Source organism: Neopelma chrysocephalum, unplaced genomic scaffold (genome assembly GCF_003984885.1).
Source record: "Neopelma chrysocephalum unplaced genomic scaffold, ASM398488v2 Primary Assembly neopelma1_22b, whole genome shotgun sequence".
In the NCBI taxonomy this organism is placed as follows: Eukaryota; Metazoa; Chordata; class Aves; order Passeriformes; family Pipridae; genus Neopelma; species Neopelma chrysocephalum.
This window is the reverse complement of record NW_020897690.1, coordinates 2,171,101-2,194,093: the sequence shown is the minus strand read 5'-3', so window position 1 is coordinate 2,194,093 and position 22,993 is coordinate 2,171,101. Positions and strand designations below refer to the sequence as shown.

General features: G+C 33.5%; 1 protein-coding gene across 2 annotated transcripts in view; it reads left to right on the top strand.

Annotated features, from left to right (window-relative positions):
- Window positions 1-22,993, top strand: part of RTTN (rotatin) — an 81,572-nt gene that overhangs the window by 3,393 nt on the left and 55,186 nt on the right. For both annotated transcript variants that reach the window (XM_027678018.1, XM_027678028.1), the window contains exons 4-17: window positions 681-770; window positions 1,834-1,912; window positions 3,151-3,265; window positions 3,801-3,951; window positions 4,861-5,026; window positions 7,510-7,691; window positions 11,027-11,142; window positions 12,848-13,018; window positions 14,323-14,535; window positions 15,768-15,880; window positions 16,420-16,546; window positions 18,692-18,817; window positions 20,909-21,025; window positions 22,768-22,907. In XM_027678018.1, the coding sequence (XP_027533819.1) occupies window positions 681-770; window positions 1,834-1,912; window positions 3,151-3,265; window positions 3,801-3,951; window positions 4,861-5,026; window positions 7,510-7,691; window positions 11,027-11,142; window positions 12,848-13,018; window positions 14,323-14,535; window positions 15,768-15,880; window positions 16,420-16,546; window positions 18,692-18,817; window positions 20,909-21,025; window positions 22,768-22,907 (1,906 nt within the window). The remainder of the gene's footprint in view (window positions 1-680; window positions 771-1,833; window positions 1,913-3,150; window positions 3,266-3,800; window positions 3,952-4,860; window positions 5,027-7,509; window positions 7,692-11,026; window positions 11,143-12,847; window positions 13,019-14,322; window positions 14,536-15,767; window positions 15,881-16,419; window positions 16,547-18,691; window positions 18,818-20,908; window positions 21,026-22,767; window positions 22,908-22,993) is intronic.

Below are 22,993 nucleotides of genomic sequence, written 5' to 3'. Positions count from 1 at the left end.
TAGATGAGATAAGAACTTAAATTGAAGTTACTTAAGCTGTAAATTGTATGCATGTGTGGGTGAAATAATCTTAGTGCTTCCTAACAGGAGTGTTGTATTTTTCTTTCTGTTTCAACTTCAGTTACTGGGAAAAAATGTAAACTAATAATCTGGGCATTATTTAGTCTGATCTTTTGAACCAAATATTATGGCCTGGAGAGATTACTTTTAATGTTACATACCTTGTGATTATATTTATAAAGTTTGTGTATGAATGACATGTATTTAACAATATACATATTATATACAAAGGGGACAACTTTTCGTGTGACCTGAGAAGACAGCAGTTTTGGTAGAAAAAGGCTATAAGTAGTTAATTAAAAGTCTATTTTATTGCTACATAGGTAGATTAAAGGAAAACCTTTTGTTTGGCTGCCAGTTCTCCATCAGGCAATACATTTTGTGTAATTATTTTTGCTATTACTTGAATGATATTGCAGAATATAATTATGAAAAAATACACATTGATACACTCTCTTTACTCAATTTTTCTTATCATCTGAGAGTATTTTAACGTATTAAGTAGACTGATTTAAAACTCAAGGGCAAAATGGAGGTAGCTCAGGAAAAACATGAAAATAAATTGAGTTTTTCTTTTGTGTGTGTGTACATTTTTTAAATTTATCCTTTTTTTGTTTTAGTTCTGCCTCAAGAGGAATTATTCACTGGATATTTTTGTCAAGGTAGAAGTCATCCACTGCAGTTAGAAATACCTCCCAAAAGAACAGCCGGTATGTGTAGTTATGAAGGAATATGTTAATTATAGAAAGTGCTTAGAGTTGTAATTTAGATTGAATTTCATTAGAAATGTGCATAGCAATATTGGTTATTCTTTTTCCTATTGTTATTCTGTGAAATCGAGTACCATAGAAACTACAATTATAATGCTTATAAAAATGACACTCGTCTTAATAGATCTTTCTCTTTTCTAGTAAAAAGCTAAGCTTTTTGGAATATGTAAAGTATGTTAAAAAGTGCTGCAATTTTAAAAATTATTTAAATTGCTAATGCTTTTCAGAAGATCTGTGTTTCATGGTCAAAAGTGGCTGTTTAAGTACCTTCTATTTCAACAAAACTTAATCCGAAGTACCTTTCTACTTCTTAGAAGACTGGATTAGATGCTTTGGGAATGTTTACCTTATATCTAAATGAAAACCAGCATTACGCTTTGATTTTTTTGTCAGTAGGATTATATGAAGTGTTTCTCTTACAAGCAGAGACCAGTAATACTTGGCAAGTCTTTGCCTGTACCAGTGTATTGGTAGCAGTTCACAGAAGTGTGTCATCTTTAACATACAGTATGGTGCTAACAACTAGATTTTAAAATATGACTTTGCAGTTACTGTATGTGAATCACCAGTTTACTTCTTTAGTAGTTTATAAGCTGTCTTAAGAATTGCACAATAATTATTACAAACTTTAAGTTAAAAATAGCTTCAAAGTTATTTTCGTTAGAGTTATTATGTGCCATAATTTCGTAAGAACGATAATTTCTACTGCTTTAAGAGTAAAAGCATGAGGGCAATTTTCTATTTTTAGCGATCATGCTAATAAATATTCTGTAGTACCAGATTTGCTAAAACTTTCTTCATTTGGGTTTAAGATGATTTTAGTGGTATTTTGGTGTTGCTGAATACTTTCATTAAAAGCACTTGAGTTCGTGCAAGTCTGTGTTTAGTAAAACATAGTTCTTTTTCAGATTCTGTATAGTTCATAAGTTTCTTTGTCTTGAATATATACAGTATAATACTTCTATCAAATATATTCCAAAATATCTGCTCTGTTTTATTACAGTGAAATGCTTGAAATTTTCCACATTTCCATGGCTAACTCTGACTTCAACAGATAGACATGTACTTTCATCAAATGAAAGGTGCAGTAATAAAAACATTACAATTTTATTGTAGGTTTTATTTTTCTGAAATAGTGGTTGTCAATTTCTGTCCTTCTGCATCATAAGGCTGTTCCTGTAAATAACCTACTGAGCTACTTTTTGATAAATGGTTGTGAAAGCTGTGCTGAAGTTGGGCAGTGTCGCTCTCCATTCTTAGTGTTTAAATGGGAGTATGTTTGGGGGTTTTTTTTGTGATACTTCAGACTGTCTTCTAAATTTCTCAAGTGGATCAAAGATTTCATTCAGTTAATATTAGAACAAGGTGGAATAAAATCATTATTTACTTTACCCCCATGACCACTTGGCAGGAAAATCCATACTGTCAGTAGTCCCTTGGCTAGGTTTAGGCCAATAAGTTTAGGTACAGGATCTTATCCAGGTACTGAGTCATTCTGATTGTCTTTCTGCAGTGATTTTATTTTTTGGTTTTAGCTTTCATTTAGAAAAAGAGTGTTTGAAGTGGTCCAAGGAAAAATTCAGTAGTTGGGATTCCTTATGAGTTGACACAGAACTGTGATAGATTTCTAGTATAGGTTTTTTTGTTTGTTGTTTCCTTTTGAAAGATCTCTGAAGCTGGAAAACCTCTTTAATGTTTAATTTCCTTTATGCCTGAGTATAGAGAAAGAACAGAGATTTGTAAAAGTGGATGTATTTTTTTACAGTGATTTCAGAAACAGTGGTTTCTGAAACAATTAAAGTGGAAAAAAGTGAAGTAGAATATCCTAAAGGTTCTTATTATTTACTAATATACATCTTAGAGAATAGCTGATAAATTTCTTCCTTTATGGAACTTCCCACATAGGTAATTTAAGTGTTTTTAAGTTCTACATGAACCTTAGTAATGAAAGAAACTTTCTTACTGGTATGAGTTAGATTACTTGATGTATAACACAGATAATTACCAGCTTCAGAGGAACTTTCCCGTATTTGTTATTTTAATTTCAAATTCAATATCAGTAACGTTATTTCTCTCTTTGGAACCTAATTTTACATGTGGCTTGATAATAGCTGGAGTTGAGTTTGTTCTTTATTGTATATAGGATGAGCATAGCTTAGAAATAATGCAACTTTAAAAGTAGTATGACAATAGTACAGAGGTTTTTTTCTTTAGATTCTTCAGTGTTGTGATTGTAACTTTCTTGTAAATACTTGTTCAAGCTAGTAGTTACTGGTTGGTTCTTTTTAATTTTACTACATATTTAAATATGAACTTTTAGTTCTTTGAGAAGCAACAACCAAAATTTGATTTGGAGTACATGTGAGCTTCTTCAGGATGTGATTATGCAAGATTTTCCTGCTGAGATCTTCCTTCAAAGGCCAAAGATTGTACAGGCAAGAATTCACATAAAGTTTAATGTTTTTGTTGTGCTGTGGTATAAGTTGTGCCAAGGAAGAGTTGATGTAAATTATATGATTTGTTTCTAAACAAAATAGCTAAACAGAAGTTCCTTTATGTTAACTCTAGGTGCATAGGAAAGGGGACATTGGCTACCTATCGTGTTTAGAGAATTTTTTGATTGTAATGTATATTGCTAATAAGTAATGAAGTGTGTTCTGAAGTAATACTTTGTTTCTTCTGGATAAGATGAATTTGTGGTGGTGTTGTATGCACACCTTCTAATGGACTTCCGCAATGAAAGTACTGACTTCATTGGAAGTACAATGTAGAACTCTGCTTTTTCCTTAGAACTGGTAGTCTTGCATTCAGTAAGAAAACAGTAGTTAAGCCTATTTATTCTTTACTGTGATTTTGAAAAACCCTTGGAAGCATTTGTGGACTATATTTAGTGCAAGACTTTTGCTGGCATAGTTGTTCATGAAAGTGATTAATGTTCAGCTATTGGTGTTGATGGTTTTGCCTTTGCAGAGCCTTTTGTCCCTGCTAAACCTGGCTTTTGTAGGAGATGGAAGACATCGTTTAGCTTTGCAGGCTGTGTCATGCTTGCAACAGTTGTGCATCTTCTTGAGAAGCAGGCTTAACTTTCATAGAGATCCAAGTTTTTCTTCCATAGAGCAAGGTAAGTATTTTTAACTATTTGAAATACTATTGTTTTTACTACAGTTAAGATTGCCTAAAATGATTTTGGAAAGAAACCCCTGAAACTTATAGCAAATGTAATCTTGTGAAACTGTTTTTCTGAATAAATGGTATTCAGTACTACTAATGTTAATAAAAAAATTTTGAGTACTTGAGTTGTTTTAAAGTACTTACTCACTTTTACAGTTTGCTGAGATTACTCATTCATCAACTTTTCCCAGCATCCAATTGTTTGTATGTCAGCAGGAGAGGGATTTTTAACTAAAACTAGATCAAATCTGTAAAAGTGGGCAGAGTTTCAGAAAAGTTTTCGAGCTATTAGTTCTTAACAGTGTAGTTACTAATTTCATTAGCTATGTTAACTTTTTATGCTGGTGGCTAAAAATACTTTAATCATTGTTTTGAGTTTTGCAGTCATTAGGCTTACTTCTCAATGCTCTTAATGCTTAAATGTTATAGCTTTAATGTTGTAAATTAGTTCTAATGGTCTTCCTGTTTCCATTTTGTCATCTGAATTGAATCAACTCTGTTTCTGTAAATTGGTAGTCTGGTTTTCTTCATAAGATTGCCACTATATTTGGTGTCTTAATAAATGATATTGGCTGCTAATTCAGTTATAACATCAACAAGTCCAATAGCCTTAGGCAGACACACTTTTTTCTGTTTTTAAAACTCAAGATTTATGATTCAACTGGAGTCTTCAGTGGTTTTGCCTCGGAATTACGTTTCCAAACTCTGCTGCTTGCCAGTGATAGGTTGTCCTAGCTCACCAGTATTTACTTGGTGTTTTCCATATCCTACCTGGGTTACTTTTACCATTCATTATGTTAGTATCTTTCAGAATAGTGGATTCCACTAATGGAAAATATATGCTTTGTGTTACATAAAGGCACAGCTTCCCAAAATTCATCTATATCTTACTGTCAAGAGCCAAGAGGTCCTCCTCGTTCTCAGAATCCATCACCTGGAAGTAGTAGCCCTCGGCCATCTGTAATTGGACGGACAGTTCAGCGTCCTAGAGGAGATGGTCAAGATTGGGATGCAGTATCTTCCAGGTGAATAAAACAGGAAATAATTTACTTCAATTAAAAAAATTATTAATATAGGATTATATCATCAGCTCCTTGTCAGTGTGTGGAATGATGCAAGAGTTTTGGTAACTGTGAAAATTCAAACCATCTTTTATGAGTTAAACTGTTCTTTAAGTGGTGTTTAGAATATAGGAGATTGTTGCCACATTTTGTACCCAACCACCTTTTTAAACAAAATCTCTTAGTATCAATTGTTATTGCTTGTGCATGTATTTGTAATACACAGACAAGCATTTATTCAGACTATTGCTATAAAGTCAGGAATTTTTCGGTTTTTTTCAGCCGATGACCTTGTAAGTTCTTTTAAGTAGAATGGCCGTCCCATAGGTAACAGTGTATCGTATTGTCAAAAATGCTATGATGTAGAAAGATTTCCATTAGTCTTTAATCTTTACTTTTAAGTCTGACGACAAAATTCAGTTCTATAACATCTAAAAATTTTACTCCAATATGAAATTATGAATTGTCTGTGTTCCCTCAAAATGGAGAGATTTGTGTGTGATTTTGTTACTCATCTTGACACACCAGACTTAAAACTGTTGTTCAAGAACCAATGTTTTTTAATATGTGGAAGTTTAAAAGTCCTTGTAAATCCTTACTGTGTGCTTGTTGGTAGTTCTTACGAGTCTCTGTAGTGTATGGGCTTAATGATTGAGTAACTCCTAGGCATTCGACTGTGATGAGAATATCTCATGTAGTAAATTGTAAATGCATCTTGAGAGTCATTATATTAGAAGTTTATTTTTGCTCAAGTCTTATATATATTAATATTTTAATATGTAACTAATATTTTAATGTCAATGAATTCCAGGCTTAATGCGTTTTAGGATGTGATCATTTTGAACATTTCACAGTTTAATAGCAGCTGATGTATATTGTGCAAGAAATAGTGATAGCCTGGCTATCAGTCTAGTAATGAAATCTGCGTAAGAATAAGGACCAGTTAAGGTGGCGATGAGACATCTAGAAACCAGGGAGTGGTAGTTTATTAAAAGTATATGGCCATATTATGAATTGTTCATGACTGTACGCTTTTATCTTGCATCCTGTGTGGTGCAGTAGAACTGCTCACTGTCCATAAATCCCATTTCTTACAAAGATATAATTTAGCCCAGAGGTAGCATAAAAAAACCCATGATGTCAATAGAAGATACAATAGAGAGAAATGACAGAAGTGTTGCTCTGACATTGCTTATTTTGATATGGAAGAGCTGCTTTTAGTGAATCTTGTCTTTTTCAAAATAATTGTAATGTAAATTGTTTGTTTATTACTAACTATATGTAACTCTTCTTTTTCCTTGTTCTTAAATCTTGAGACTCTTCAATCTATCTGTTTGTCTGTTTCAAATTCTGCCTGGAAAATTTAACCTTTCCTCTTCTGAATTACTTTTTTGACTGATACCTCTACTTCCTTACCCTCTGGTAAGTGCAGCCAAACACACTACACACCAGTGAACTCTTCTATTTTTCTTTTAGTCTTCTGCTGACCTCTTAATCAGTTGGCGTTTAAATTCTTAATTGCTATTCTTTATACATCTTTTGCATTTAATTAGACAATATAATGCAACACAGTCATGCCACAATTCAGCATGTTTAATAATAACAAAAGGAACCAAACAAAACCCAACTACAAAAGTCAGGTTTTTAAATACAGATTTTTAAAGCAAATCTTAGGATAAGAAAAAGTATAAAAAATATCTGTTCTGAATTGTATTAATTATAATGCTGACAACAGAATTAGATTATTTTTGAAAAAAATTGAAAAAGAATACAATTATGAACTATATGCTGTTCATAATATATGAACTATATATAATATATGTTTAATAAGTAAAATATTTCTATGATATCATAACACCATGTATAGTTTGTAATGTATACTTGATTGCACTTAAAGCTTTCTTGGGCAAGAGAATATTTTCTGTTTTACAGTTGACAAGGTAGTCCTAAGGCTTTAACACAGGGCACACTTTGTAATTTTCCTTCAAATGATTCTTGTGGCTAGCTATATAGAATGGTTTTAATACAGTAAGTATCATTCAGGATGAAATTTATTTGGTAAGTGGCCTTGCAACTGAGAGATTTTGTTCATCACAAAAAAGAAGTTTCAATTCAACTTATATTTCTCTTGCAATATTGTATTCATTGCATATGTATTTCTTCCAGTACACAGTACCAAGTGCATTTGAAGATGGCTGCCAAAACATTAGGCATTCACTTGTGATGTTACCAGTTCTGACATTTACAAAACCAACCAAACAAAATCCCCCTCTTCCTGCAACACTGGTGGATAGCAGAGAAAGAATGGGATGGAAGGAAGGATATGTTTAAGGAAGGAGGACACGGAAATACTTGATGCTATTTTTGACTTGTGTACGTATATGGGTTTTCTCTTTGCAAGAGTTAACCATGTCTTTTTTGTTTGTTTGTTTGCTTGTTGTTTTAAGTGGAAACAGTACTCAAGCAAATGCAAACTCCAGAATCTCCCTGCATTCCCCATTTGATGTAGGACATATTGATCTACCAGATACTGAAATTGAGGACATTTTGGAATTACAGATGAAGCAGCTTAGCCTTCCTCAATTCTGTGTTTCCATCTTGGAAAATGCAGTACCTCTTCTAAGAACAGGTGAGAAAGTGTCAAGTATTTCACTTATTTATCCTCCTCATTTTTAATACAGAGCTCTTAAGAAGTTGGTATTATGAGGTGGGTAGCTCAAGTAAATAAGGTACAGATAATTAGTGAAGTACTGTAACTAGTTACAACAGTTCTTTTCCTGGGACTTTGTTCAGGTCATAGAGCTTGAATCTTCTGGTTGATTTCCGGAATTGCTGCAGAAGTTTTAATACTTTTTACTGATGGTGGGAAGAAGTGGGTGTGTGGTGGAAAAATGACGTGGCTGGATAAAATGTCATACAAGAAGATGAAAAAATAATCACACTTAACCGAACATGTTCTGATCTCTTTGAGCATGGAGTTTACCTCCTGTTCAAGAAATAATAAACAATAATTCTGGGGAGAGGTTTGTTTTTTCAACATATGAATGCAGTAACGCGTTCTAACTGATTTAAAAAACATAAGTCATGATAACAATGATTTTAATGATTTTAATTTTAACTTATGAAGTTTCTAAATTACAAAGTCTTTTTGAAGGACAGTCTTTTTGTTCTTATGTTGTCTAAAATGGTATTTAGCTGTAAAATGTAATTCAAAACAGGTATTGTAAACATGGTAAGGTTTTCAAGTATAGGAGCTGGAAATATACATGTATCTATCTATGACTAGGATAGTAAAAGTTAGAGGCTTTAGCTTAAAAATTGTATGAAATATGTATGAAAATTGTTCAATTCTCTTTTCTTTTTGGTAATAAACTAACTAAAATGAATTAAAGTTTTGTTTTTCCCTTTCAGAATACTGATATTTAAATATTAATTAGTTACAAGCACATTTGTGACTTCTGGCATCTTTTATTTATAATGTAAAATTGCAGAAAATGTATTTTCTATCTTCTCCTTTTCTGGTGCCTGTCACTTCAAATCTGCAAAGTTAAAATACAGTTTTTCCACCTTTCAAGTTTCTTTCATTGAATCTTGTCATAGATTCAATGAGGAGCAGACTGTATGAGGAGCAGCTGAGGTCACTTGGTCTGTTCAGCCTGGAGGAGACTGAGGGGAGACCTCATTGCAGTCTACAACTTCCTTGTGAGGGGAAGAGGAGGGGCAGGCATTGATCTCTTCTCTGTGGTGATGAGTGACTGGACCTGAGGGAATGGCCTGAAGTTGTGTCAGGGGCGGTTCAGGTTGGGTATTAGAAAAAGGTTCTTCACCCAGAGGGTGGTTGGGTTCTGAAATAGGCTTCCCAGGGACGTGGTCACAGCACCAAGCCTGACAGAGTTCAAGAAGCATTTGGACAATACTTTCACTTTCAGGCACATGGTGTGACTCTTAGGGATGGTCCTGGGCGGGGCCAGGAGCTGGACTCAATCATCTTTGTGGGTCTCTTCCAACTTAACATATTCTGTGATTCTGTGACCTAAAATAGTTTTACTTTCAGATAAAGTTGATCTGTCTTTATTGCTCTTTCCGTAAGGTTTTTTACACTTTTTAAACTCTACTACATGGTATTTCTTCATTTTTCCACTGTGCTGTAATGAGACACAGATTGTAAGGAAACTAATATTGGATCTGAAAGCCTGTGATCTGAAGGCACACTGTGAGACAGTGTGATACTGTGAGACAGTAACACGCTGTTTCTCATGTGGTTATATTTTGAGTTTTTTATCTTCACTAAAATCAACAGGCACTTTTATGAACGTTATTATCAACTTATATGGTATAATGTAGATTTTCTTCTATTTAAATTAAAAGGAAAAACAGTAAGTTTATTGAAAAATTTGATTCCTTGTATTTTGCAATATAACATGTGTTTCAGTTAAGCTTAAATTCTGTTTCCTTGTGGAGATGTTCACTGGAATTTTTCTTCTTTTGTACTGACTTGTCTTGTGAGCGAAGTCATTGCAGAAATCAGTAGTGTTATGGGTTTTTTTGTCTGATGGGATTTTTTATCATTTCATTATAATGGAGAAATGTATTAAGTCAAATTGGCAACGTTTTACGTAAAATAAATGGAAAACAGCGCTTCCATGATATAGGTAAAAGCAAGTTTTCAAAAAGGCTTAATGCCATTCTCTGTCATATGTTCGTTCAGAGCAGTATCACTCAAGCTGCAAATTCCATGAGCTGTGGTCATTGTCACTACATACCTAGTCACACACACAGATATAAATTTTTTCCTCAAGTATATCAACAAGACTTCTGCAGTGTGTAAAATTTCCAAAAGATAGAAAAAGTACAAAGAAATTAAACTTTAATCATAACAAACAAATAGACCTTTCTCTTCTTTAAACATTTTGTTTTGAGGATTCTGCAGGATGCGAAATTTTTATCTTAGTTAAAAAAATAAAGTGGAAATTGAATGGTGTTGTGTGAAATCCATCAATGGTTTTATATAGAAACATACCATCAACAAGTAACTAAGCCAACAGTTGCACTAAATCGAGTATTTAGGGAAAGTTGTCACCGTATGGTTCCTTAGGATGCCATACAGTTTTGGCATCCTCAGTTATATGAGGTTGAAAATATTTGGTCTGCCTCCAGATATTCTGCCCTGTTCTTCATGAAACCTTCTAACCTTTGACTGCTTCTCTCCTCTGTTGTCTCATTTTCTGGGGAAGATAGGGGGAGGTTTATATTTGTAATAAATGTAGGCTGTACGTATTTAAGCTCAGGCCAAGTTTTTTTTGTGGCCACAAATTCAAGTTTAAAACTGTACAAAGTATAAAAGTCACTAACAGACCAAATTAGCCTTGCTATTAAGAGAAACTCAGAAGAAGCAATGAAAATAAATTAATACTAGCCTAAAAACAAAGGGGGGAAATTGTTACGGAGAACAGTACAAGTAGATAAAGTGGGTATTCATCTTGTCTTTCAAAAGATCTCAGACAAAATGATCTGTCAAGAAAGGCACTCCTGGCTATACCAAAATACAGATTAACTGGAATAGGTAATATACACAGAAGATTTGTAGGACAGTGGTCTGGGTGGAGGAATTTAGTGACTTTATCCTGAACTTCAAAGAAGTTTGGTAATCAGATTTACAGCTTTAATTTCATTATTATTTTCTTAAATAATTTTACTATGTGATTTAAGGCAATGCAGACTTTTTTTCAAGTATAAAATTGCTTTAGTGTCTCCTATTGTAATTTTGACTGGTTTTCATCTTCTGTGATTCAGAGCTCTTGGTGGTTGAGGGAAGTTAGCATTAGTTTTGTAGAAGTGTATAGGAAAATTAAAATATCAGAATTTTATATTTAGAATAAACCCTTGTTTATAGTGGTGTCTTCTGAATATCAAAATATAGTATTTTGTCTGCATTTCAATTTATCTTCTCACTTGTGTTCCTAGGCAGTCAGAGAGTGACAATGGAAGTTCTTGAATTGCTTGTTGAAGACATGTTCCTTATTGGTGATGCTATTTCTGAAAACGTTTGGGAAGATGATAGCCTTTTTGCATTGGAATTGGTAAGATTCCTCAGACTTTGTTCAGCCATATTTAACAGTCTTCTTTTGTAAGCCTCTGACATTTTCTGCAGTGATTCATATACAGATCTAATCTTCTACTGAGCTACCCTTGTGAAAATTTTAAGTAGTTTATGAGTAGTTCTATTGATGACACGTTATTTTTTTAAAATATAAGTTCTTTTACCAGATGACACGTGGAGTTTCATCTCAAGAAAATAAGCAGCCATTGAGAGAAACTTATGTAGGAAAGGGGATCTGAGGGAAAAGCACCGACTACAAATGTTGGAGACATTTGATGTAAATGGCAACTTTCACATTCTTTACTCGTTATAAACTATCTGTTTAAAATCAGGGAGATAACTGTTTAGATCCAAGACTAGAATTGTAAGATGCATACATGCTATCCATTTCCTACACAGGAACTATAGATCCCTGCACAGATTTCAGATATCCTTAACTATGTTGCTTAGCAGGGAAAGAAAGAAGACTTTTTGGCTCAGGAGAGATTCAAAGCATTAAGGTGCTGTTGACCAAATAATTTAAGTTGCTGAAAATATATCTGAGCACAATTGAGAATTCTTATATATGTGAAATATCGAGTTAGTGAATAACAGATGAAATAATAATGGCTGTCTTGCTTTTTTGAAGACAGGTGAAAGCTGAAGCATTAGCTGACGTGGCTTAGGCATGAAACAAACATATCAGAGTTACAGATGGAAACTTGTCTAAAAACTTGAATTAAATGCACCTGACTTAAGTTAGAATTCATGAAAATACCACTGAACATGAAACAAGAATAACTGCAATATTAATTAATTAAAATATTGCTGTAGGCTTCCCTATTTTCTATGTTATAAATGTTAATCTTAATGTTATTTATAGGACCTATTAGCAAATGAGAATTTTTTCTTTGAATTTAAGATACTGATCTGTGAAAATCTATGATAATTGATCAACTCCGAGTCAGTGCTGAAGATTTCTTGCGGAGTATTTCATCTCGGAAGCTTAATACCTTTTTGTCTAGTTGTTTTATGATCTGAATCAGTATGTTCCTTTGCTTGTAAGTCTATCAAACTAAAATATAAACTGTGAGCATCAATATATATGTATCCTGCTGATTATTGTTAGTAGGATAATGTTTGCTTCCAGGCTACTAACAAGAAAAATTCTGCAAATAAGCTGGGTAATTTTATATGATTGTATTGATTTAAAAAAAAAAAAAAAGGATGAGAGGAAAAAAAATACTTTGCTGTTCCCTTTGAGAATGAATAGGGATAAAAAAAACCTTTGATGTTTTCAAAGTTTGGATTGTGAGTTGGTTTGGGATTTTTTTTTTTTCTTAATTTTAAGGTAAAGGTTTATTTGCAGGTTCAGACCAGGTCTTAGTATTTCCATATTAAAATTGAAGTTCAAAAGTGTAGTGAGCGAAAATTTAGGTGGGGGGAAGGGAGAAAAGTGGGTGAGGAAAGGTGAGAGAGCAATCAGTAATGGGTAATTATTGAACAAGTATTCAGAACTAAAAGTGAAAGTAGACTGACGTCTACTGCATAGTTCTGTTCATGTGACAAACAATGCTGTGTGTTTATGCAGTTTTAGCGTATTTGGTATAATTGTGTTAATGATACTGTGGGTGCTGTATAAACACTGTAAATATGCAGGAATGTTTCATTTTTTTTAACTATTGTATTTTTGATTTTGTTTTCAGAAAGACAAATTGCTTCTGGTCTTGGGTTTACTTGGAGAAACTATATTATATCATAAAACCAATATAAGTGCAGAACAGCCCAAGGTGATGTTGGTGCATCACAGAATGGCATTTATTAGCATTTCAGTCTTCACTGTTAGATTGCTGCAAATACTTCTCCCTGTGGAAAAGGTATGACATCACTAATTATAGGTGATTGTCTTTTGCTTTTGCATTTTAAGAGGGCAGAAAGTGTTGCCTTCCTCAGGGATTAATATTGGGAAAATAGCCACTGGACAGAGAAATTAGTCTGATCTGCATTGGCTGATGTATGGTCACAGAGGGCAGCTTTGTCCATTCTTAGTTATCAGTGCACACTGCAGATTTCAAATCTTAAAATACAATTTTAATTACAGTTTTTAAACAAGTTTTTAAAATTCAGTGTTCTTTTCCCTCCTATATTGTTTTTTCTCTGGTATGATGTATGGTTTGCAAAGCTCTGCTGCCCCCTGCTCGTTTATAGTATGCATGCAAGTAAGACTAGAATGCCATAACATTTAAAATCATCACTCTTAATCTGATGAAATGTAGTAAGGAATTATGTTTCATACATCATAGTGATTTTAATTGTTCTTTGCTTCCAGAGCTCCTTAAAAGGAACTCTGATGTAGCTCTTGAGGTTGGTTTTTTTTTGTTTGGACTTTTTAGGGTGGAGGGTTTTTTCTGTTTATTTCAGATGGGAAGGTCCGATAAAATTTTTGTGTGGTGGAACATGTTAGCTGTTTAAATCTGAATGGGTTTAAATTTTTTGGACTAGTTTTTAGTGAGTGTAGCTTTTTTTTTAGGCATTATTCAGAGTAGAAGATCGATTTTTACTGACGGGTTTTTGTCACAAATATTACATCTTGTGTAGACATACTAGTAAGTGTAGACATACTAATATCATGACTTTTTATAATTTGTGTCTTTATGTTCTTATGCACATAATATATCCATTCTGTGTATGACAGGAGTTAGAAAAACTACTGTATTTGAGGTCAAAATTTTAGTTGAAATAATACCGAACATTTGCAGTTAAAAATCAAAAACACCAAACCAAAAAGAGAAATCCCAGTTTCTTAGTTTGCAGTATGACCATGTGGAATTGTAGACAGCTTTTTGTTAAATACAGAAATAATTGTGATCTGTGTATTCTCTGCCATCTCGTGGTCAGCCAGGGGATTGACTCTGGCCAGCAGTGCATATTAGTGCTGTTCTTGGATCGTACACAACTTTGGTGACTGGTTGCAGGTCTGATATTAGGAATGACATCTAATTCACTATCACTTTTTAGTGAAAAAAATAATTCTTCATACAGAACTCATTTAATGATATGCATTTCTCTAATTTTTGTGTAGCAGCAGTAGTGATTGTACTTGTTGAATGACTGCAAATGCTATTGTTGGTTTTACTGTATTTTCAGGCTGTTATTCTGACAGTTGTTTTCTTTTTCAAAGGCCAGTAAAGTTATACAAAAGAGTTTGCTGAATGCTTTATTTCTTCTCTCTCTGGACATGTCCTTCTCCTTGGAATACCCAAGCATTCATGAATCCATTGCAGCCTATCTGGAGCAGATGAGTACTGAGAACTACACTATTTATAAACAAGTTTCAGAAGCTGCATATTCAATTGAATGCACTTGTAGCTTTATGGTTGAAGTTCATAAAAAGGTGTGGAATTTTATTATATAAAATACTTTCTGTAGGCAAGTTTTGTTCCTTCACTTCCTTTTTTATGTGGTAAAAATTATAGTCTGACATGGCAGAAGAAGATCTGTAAGTATGAGAATTCCATACGGTGCAAGATGTAGTTAATTTATATTTGTTTTCATTAGTACTCTTCATGGTGTTTGTAAAAAAATCTTATCCTAAGTAAAAGCAAAGAAATAAACAATTGGAGATTGGAAGTGAGCACTGGACTTTTTATAGGCAAAGAAGTAAGAATCAGGAAATTATTTATTTATTTATATTTATGTAAATACGTACATTTATATAGAATATATAATACCCTATTTTATGTTTATTTAATTATATAATGTGTCTGTATGTATGTTGTCCAGTAATTAAATATATTGTTCAGAAAATTTTAAATCCCAACTACTTTGGCAATTGCAGCTTTAAAAAACAACTGCTTCTAGACTGGCTGAGATTTGTGTGTGTCACTTTGTTATGAAGACAACGAATGTGCCTTGCTTTATTAGTTAAGTGCTTCTAGCACAATACTGAAATATTCTTCTCTATTATCTAAATGGACAAGCAATTTTGCAAAATACTAAAATTGATACTAAAATAAATGAATAAAATACAGCAGTAGAAATATAGTGCTGTCTTAAATCAGAATTAATCTATCCTTTATTTAGGCAGGTTCTGGACTTTATAGAAGCAATACTTTGCTCATAAAATACTGTTTACAATGAAGTTAACTCCATCAATTTTAAATGTCTCATGTTTAATGTATCTGGTAACGAAATACAATGAAGATGTATGTACTTAAATTTAGAAAAAAGAAACCGTCTCTTTAATATTAAAAATGATTTGTTAAAAGTTTAATAGAATCTTTCATTATACTCCTCTCACATAAACTGCATAATGATTAAAAAATAGTAATTTGAATAGAGTTATTGTGTTCATGCCATGAAACGTTACACATACATTATTCCCACCGAGCTTAATAGAAGTTTATTTGGATTCATCAGGTAAAGGGTTTTCCACTCTCAGGAGTAGATTCTGAGTCTTTTTTGTTTGAAATTTATTGAATTAATTATAAACTTCTGTGAAGACTAAACTAAAACCTACTTAATATTCAGTTATGATAAATTCTGAAAGATTAAGCAATAACAGAGGATACTTTTAATTTTATTAATTCTAATAGTTTCTTTCTTTTTCTTCATTTTACGTCACAGGGGGACGAGAATCTTTCTGAATTAGTAGAATTGGCAGATCAGGCCTTGTGTAGTCTACCTTTCCACCAACACTTTCCCCTGCTTCGGGAATGCATTCACATGTGCTCAAATATGTGAGTACATTACTATGTAAGACGCTGCTTGTGAAAGTATATATTTTTTTTTAGGTTGATAAAGTTTCTCAAATAGAACCTCAACTTGTTTATTCCCTGTATTTGAACAATTGTTTTCTTTTAGCCATTGAAAGGTCTCTTCTAACTGATTTGTGTCATTCTGTAGTGGGTGTATTGAAAATTGAATTTCAGGTGCTAAAAACTTAATATTTTATTCCATATCTAAGCTCTTCTGATTTTGTATATGAAGTTGTTATGTGATTTACAAAGAAACAGTCTTAAAACATTTTGACTTGTCTTTCAGACTTTTTAAAAATCTTTTGTTCCAAGTATATTTGTATAACTTTTATTTTACTTTCAGAAATTGATTTTGGCAAATATATTGTGATCTCTGAATTTTGTCTGTTTTTCAGGGTGTATATACCCTTGCAGAAAGTATTTTTTGGAGATAATCCTGAAACTGAACAGGAAAATTTTTGTAGACATCTTTAGGTACTGTAAAATAAACAATAGTTAAATTAATTATTTTTCATTTTCAGTTGGAAGTCTGCTGAGGCCAACTCATTGCTCCAGGCGGAGGGTCAGAAGATGCTTCTCTGCCTATTATCTCATTCTTCATTGAATATAAAAGCTGAAGCCTATCACTGCTGTTTGGAAGTGGTTAAGGTTAGAACTAATGCTTACTTAACACTCTTGGTGTTGCACTCAATAATGCATGTTGTATGATTTCATCATTAAAAGCATTTTTAATGCAAATTCAGTTTACTGTGTTATATGCTGGAAAATCTTAGTAGGCCTGGACTTGCAGTTTGCTGTTACATTTTTGGTGTTAAATCAGCTTGGTTAAGTTATACTTCAGGTACTGCACTTCAAAATGACTGTCTAGAAGGGGATGTCTAGATGGGGATGTCTAGAAGGGGATGTCTAGAAGGGGAAAAGCAGTGACTAAAAATGTTTTTTATTTTTTTAAAAGGCTTCTTAATAATGCTGGTCACTTTGTTTTCTGGCTGCTGTTATATAGAGATTTTTTCTTTTGTTCTGTTTCTGTTTTTGAAAAGAATTCAAGTGTTCAGTTTGTTTGTCTGCTGAAATGAGGTTCTTTGAATCACAGACTCATTTGAGTTGGGGCCTTTAACTAGATCAGGTTTCTCAGAGCCCCATCCAGCCAGACCTTAAATGTTTCCAGGGTTCTACCACCTCTTGGCAACCTGCTCCAGTGCTTCATCACCCTCGTTGTAAAAACTTTCTTCCTTATATCTGGTCTAAACCTGCCCTTTCTTTGTTTAAAACCATTATTCCTTGTCCTATCACAAGAGACCCTGATAAAAAATTTGTCCCTGTATTTCTTACAAGACCCCTTATAAAGTACTGGAAGGCTGGACTTAGCCCTCTGGTCATCTTTGTGGCCCTCCTAACAGGTCCATGTCTTTCCTGTACTGGGGACCCCAGACCTGAACACAGCACTCCAGGCGGGGTCTCACGAGAGCAGATGGGTAGAATCACCTCCCTCAACCTGCTGACCATGCTTCCTTTGACGCAACTCCTGACTTTCTGGGCTATGAATATGCACTGTCAGCTTCCCCAACTTTTCATCCACCAGTACCACCAAATTCTTCTCACCAGGGCTGCTCTAAATCTGTTCATCCTCCAGTCTGTATTTGATATTGGGGATGGCCCCAGTCCAGAGGCAGGACCTTGCACTTCTCTCTGTTGAACTTCATGAGGTTCTCATGGACCCACTTTTCAAGGACAGATTTGATTCACTTCACAGGAATTTTTCATTTCTCTTTGATTTTTTTTTTTCAGGTTTGTATATGTATAAAGTTTGGGTTTAAGAACATGTAAATCCTTTTATGTACTGCTTAATTTTTTTGGTTGGGACCCCGGTGGCCTAGTGGTTAGCATGCAGGACTCTCACCTCTGCGACCCAGGTTCAAATCCAGCCAGTTCCCCAGGCAGATGGAGCCCGTTAGCCCTGTGAGGCCATCCATCTATGAGAAGGTCACTCTAAACAAACCTACGTCCTGAGGACCTCACTGCCATTGTCCAAGCTTGCTTGGCCCCGGCAGATGAACCTTAGGATTAAAGGGTGGACTCAGTTCAGCGCAGGCTGTGTCTCACCTAAAAAATCCATTGCGCAGGTTGGAAAGATAAAAGATCTTTCCCCAAATCTTCGTTCGCGAAGACTGGCCATTATTATTATTATTAATTTTTTGGGTTTTTTTGTTTGTTTTCTTTGATTTTTTGGGGGTTCTTTTTGGGCTTTTTTGTGTGCATGGGGAGGGTTTATGTGTGTCTTGATTTTGTTTTATGTGGATATTTTGTCACTGCCTTAGTTTTTTGTAATGATAGTCCAAGGAATAGAGTGTAAACTTCCTAGAAGTATGGCTGTACTCTATGTTGAGAATGGCAATGTCATATTAATCAGGTCATTTTAGGTATTTAGTAATCATGACTCACAAAATAAAAATCACTTTTGTATTTTGTTATAATACTTCATTGTAATTTTTATTTTCTATAATGGATATCATCTATACTTAGTGTGCTTATAGCACAATTCAGTAACGTACAAATATGGTGGAGCTAGTCTTTCGGAAAGAAAACTCCTTATCTCCACTGAATGACACTTGTCTGTTTTTGTGAGATTTTTTACCTGCCTGTTTTAGGTTTTCCTTATTTTAATGTAAGGCCAAACAAAGTGCATGGAGAAAACCTTTCACTGCATGACAACTTCAGGCAGTTTATAAAACAAGATGTCGTACTGGAGATTGTCTTGAATTTTTAAACTAACCGACTTTATTTTTACTGAAGGACTGTTTAGGTATTCATAATATTGCGAAGCCTGTGTCTTCAGTCTGTCATGGAGTACATTTTCTTCTACATCCTAAAGTATTATATGAAATCTGTACGTTTGGCCTTCAGGACGATAAGAATGAGGTACTGTGTTTAGTAGCTGTATTTATAAGTTTTTGTGCATGCAAAGAAGGTGTTGATATTCTCCACAGTGGTCTGAGGCTTACATGAAGTTTTGATTAAATATGGGGTTTTATATATAGAAAAGCCATGCAAATAGTGAAATTGTAGTAAATTGAAAGATTTGGGGTTTTTTTGTTATGAATTCAGAGACAAGATAATATTATAGGTATAGGATCCTATTAACTGTAATAAAGACCAATGAAAATGGAATAAAACATTGTTTTTGTTCATCTTTTCCTGTAATATATTCGACTCTAATAAAATGCATATGATGAAATAATATGTATGCTGCTTTACACTTATGGGAGACACAAACTTTGAAGTCTCAAGTCTCTGTAAAAGTGGGGTGACCTCTGAATTGACTGAGGAACAAAAAGACCCTTTAAATCTGCAATGTCTTTGCTATAAACTTGTATTTCATCACTACAAGCACATCTGTGTTTGAATATAATTACCTGACTATTATAAAAATGTTTTATAATATTATAGAATACGACCAAATTTCTGTTGGGTTCGTTTATATGCATGACTGCTTAACAAGTGTTCACTATTTCCTAGCTCACGTATAGAGCTAAGTAGATAGTTGTGAGAGGAAGAAAAAATTACCTAGGTTCTTTGTAACTCCCTTATAGCTGATCTGTAATGTCCCTACAGTCAGAGGGAAAGAACATTGACTAACAAATTATTTATTTATTTTCAGCTTCTTTTCTGGAACGATACTTTTTTTAAACACAGTACTGTGCACAATTTCATTTAGAAGTGATTTTTTTAGATCTGAGCATTTTAAAAGGAGAAGTAAAATATCTTTAATAATGCGCTACGTATTTATACCTCGTATGTAATTTATCTTTTGCAAGGAAATAATTTATTTTGACTACCCCATTGGATACCATATGGAAAAGACTGACCGTTTTCTCTTAGTGATTGGTCAAGCAGAAGAAATAGATTTCAATTGATATTGGATATTGAATTTAAAAAGATCAAAAAATGCATATTTACAAAATTATCACTTTTTGTTCTCTTTATAACCTTATAATGCATTTTTATTATACTTCTTACAAAATAGATAATGAAGATCATATCCAAGCTTTTTTTTTTTTACTTCTTTGATGCATATCTGCCACTTAAGTTTTCATAAAGCATCAGTTGAATCTTTCAGGCGTGTCACAATGAGAAAAAATTGAGAAGAACCTTGTAAGGTTTGTCTTAAGATTTGCTGTATGATTTTATAAAGCCAGCCTCTATTTAAAAGCTAGGCTAGAGTCATATTATCAAAGGCTGTCCTTATTGGCTGGGGTGAGATGATTTTTAGCTGTGGCACAAAATGCAGGATTTTTACTCTGTTTTTACACTATGTAAGGAAGAGCAAATTGTGAGAATCTGGCTTTTTCCCTCTGTTCCCATTGCAGTAATAATTTTCACTTGTAAATACTCCAGTATTGCTTATTGTATAGATTATATACATGAATACAGTATAATTGCTGTATCGTACACCTTTTTTTCTTTTTGATAAATAGCTTCAGATGAATTATTGTACAATTTGAATATTTGGTAGCCTTCTCAGTTTGACTCTTTGTCTCAAGAAAATGAAATGACCACTTAAGAGGCTTTAAATCTCTCTTCTTCCTGTATCTTCAGATCCATATCATAGACTGGGAATAAAATGCCCCAGAAAGGCAGGATCGTGAAAGAAAAGAAACAGAATTTCTTTTACCTGCAGGATAGAGGGACCAATAGGTGTATAAGTTTAAGTAATGATTTACTTTATTTCAGAAAAGACAAACCAGAGTTCTAAGGGGAAAATGACTGGGTGCTATTTAGGCAGAACTATTTTGTGTGTTTCCTCTGAGAGGCTTTTTGAACAACTTAATGTTGTAATGTGTGATGTGTAACGTTGTAATGTGTAACCGGCAATTTAAAAGTAGCATTCTGCAGAAACAATATTTTGTCTTTGAGACTTTTTGTATAACATTCTCAATTACAGCATTAACAAACTGACTTAGACACATTGAAAATTGCATTAGTGGTTTGGCTTTTTTTGTTATTGAGCAGGTGAACTCAACAGCCAAGGCCATTCTGATACATTTATTGCAAGGACGGTTAATAATGGCAGTATTGACTTGGAGCAAGTTTATTGAGGCCCTCTGTCCTGTCATTCCTGTTTTACAGGTACTTCTAAGTGCTTTAATCTGAATTTGATGTAGGAAATCATGTAGATCATGTTAAATAACAGACAGAAGTAGGAGATGGAAAATAGATTAACAGTAGTATACCTACAGACTTGTTTTATCAGATGTCAAATGGAGAAGTGTTTTATAGGGGTCCTAATATCAGTCAGAGTTAGTACATTGAATTTGTAGACAAATTTTAGCCTGGTGTTACTATAATATGAAATCTGGAATGTTGTAGTACAAATGAGCAAGTACTGACTGGAACTTAAATGGTTTGAAGATATGAGTGATAATCCAAGTATAGACTAAAACATTCATACTTTTTAAATGAGTTAATAATTATTAGAATGTCCCACATATCTTAAATTTGAAAATTGTAACTTCTCTCTGATAATGATACAGTTTTCCACTTAAATACACAATCAAAAAATAGCAATAGATTTAAGATGTATTTTCAGTATATTTTGATATTTGTTCTTCATTTCTTTGCTGCCAGTATTATAAAGTATCAGCATTTGCTATTATCCTTAGATCGTAGTTTTCATGTGTCCAATAATGTGCAAATTTTATTTTCATTATCTTTATTCTCAGCTTAATATAATGAGAACTTTTGCTTTTCTTAGTTTGATTTTCGGCCTAATTGCTCCATCTGAATTCTTTACTGTTTTTTCTCTAGTTCTTGAAATTTCCCTTTTGCAATCTGTCCATAGTCTTCCAGATTAGATATTTTGCTGCATGTACCTGCTATTTTGCCATATTTCTGTCTTTTATTTAACTTAGCTAATACATCCAAGTATACATTTTGTTTTTGTTTTCTCCAGAAATATCACTCTTGATAATTATACTTACTTAGTGTTTTCGCTGCTATGTATTCATTAGTTGCCTGCACCTCAGTTGCCATAAGTTGAAAAAACTGCACAAAATCAAGGCAAAAATGGGGAGAAATTACAAATAACATGGACCACGAAATAGATGGCTCAGACAGAAAAATATGCAGGGGAAATACACTGAGAACTTGAAAGTGGTGGGAGAAAGGTTACTTCAGAGCTTTCTCAACTAGTAATTTTAGCTTTTCTGTGTTATATCTGTGTGTATATCCAACATATGATTGATATTCAAGATTAAATAAGTGGAGATTGATTTAATATAAGCTGTGAGAGATTTTTGTGAGTAGAATTTCCCTTTATTCTATAGCCTATAGTGGCTATGCACAATAGATATTTGAGTAGCGCATACCAAAGGCCTATGTTTACCCAGTGCATATGAAATGCATTGTACTTTAATTTTAAAAGGTTTGCAGTATCATTGCTTGACATAAGTGATTTGTCTGTTTGTCTGTGAAAATGCTTTGACAAAGATCTGTAGATAGATAGAATTTAGTGTTTTGAAGTAACTTTCTTGTAGGGACTGAATTCTGTTTGTTGAAATGGAAACTGGCCTTACTGAGCAGCATCATGTTAATATACTGAAGGGTAAAACTTCAGATCAAAGTACCTCTGGGGCACATAAAGAAATCTTTATTTTTATTTGTGGACAGAATCATTTATTAATTTTTAAAACTGTTTGCAGAGAGGAATATTAATCTGCAGAATTTGAATACTTTCCTAATTTTTTTTTCTGGGTATTGTTTCTTCCCCACCTTCCCTTAACCTCTAAAAAGGGAATTACCTTGTCTAATTTGGTAAGTTAGTAAGTGGATTTTTTTTAATTTTGAAAATTTTTGTTTGTTGTTTCCCTTAGGGTTATGCTGACACAAAAGATACTTTAGGTAACTGCATCCTCTCTTTGAGTGAAACAACCTCTGACAAAGGAGAGGGTACTCTCCCTAGAACTACGAGACTACAGGCTGCTCTGCGCCTTCTCTTCTCAAAAAAGCAGTTGTAAGTAATGTAGCATTTCAGCCTGTCTTCTAATGCTGATGACAACAACGTCTTCTCTTAAAAAAGCAACTGATTGTTATGCAGTG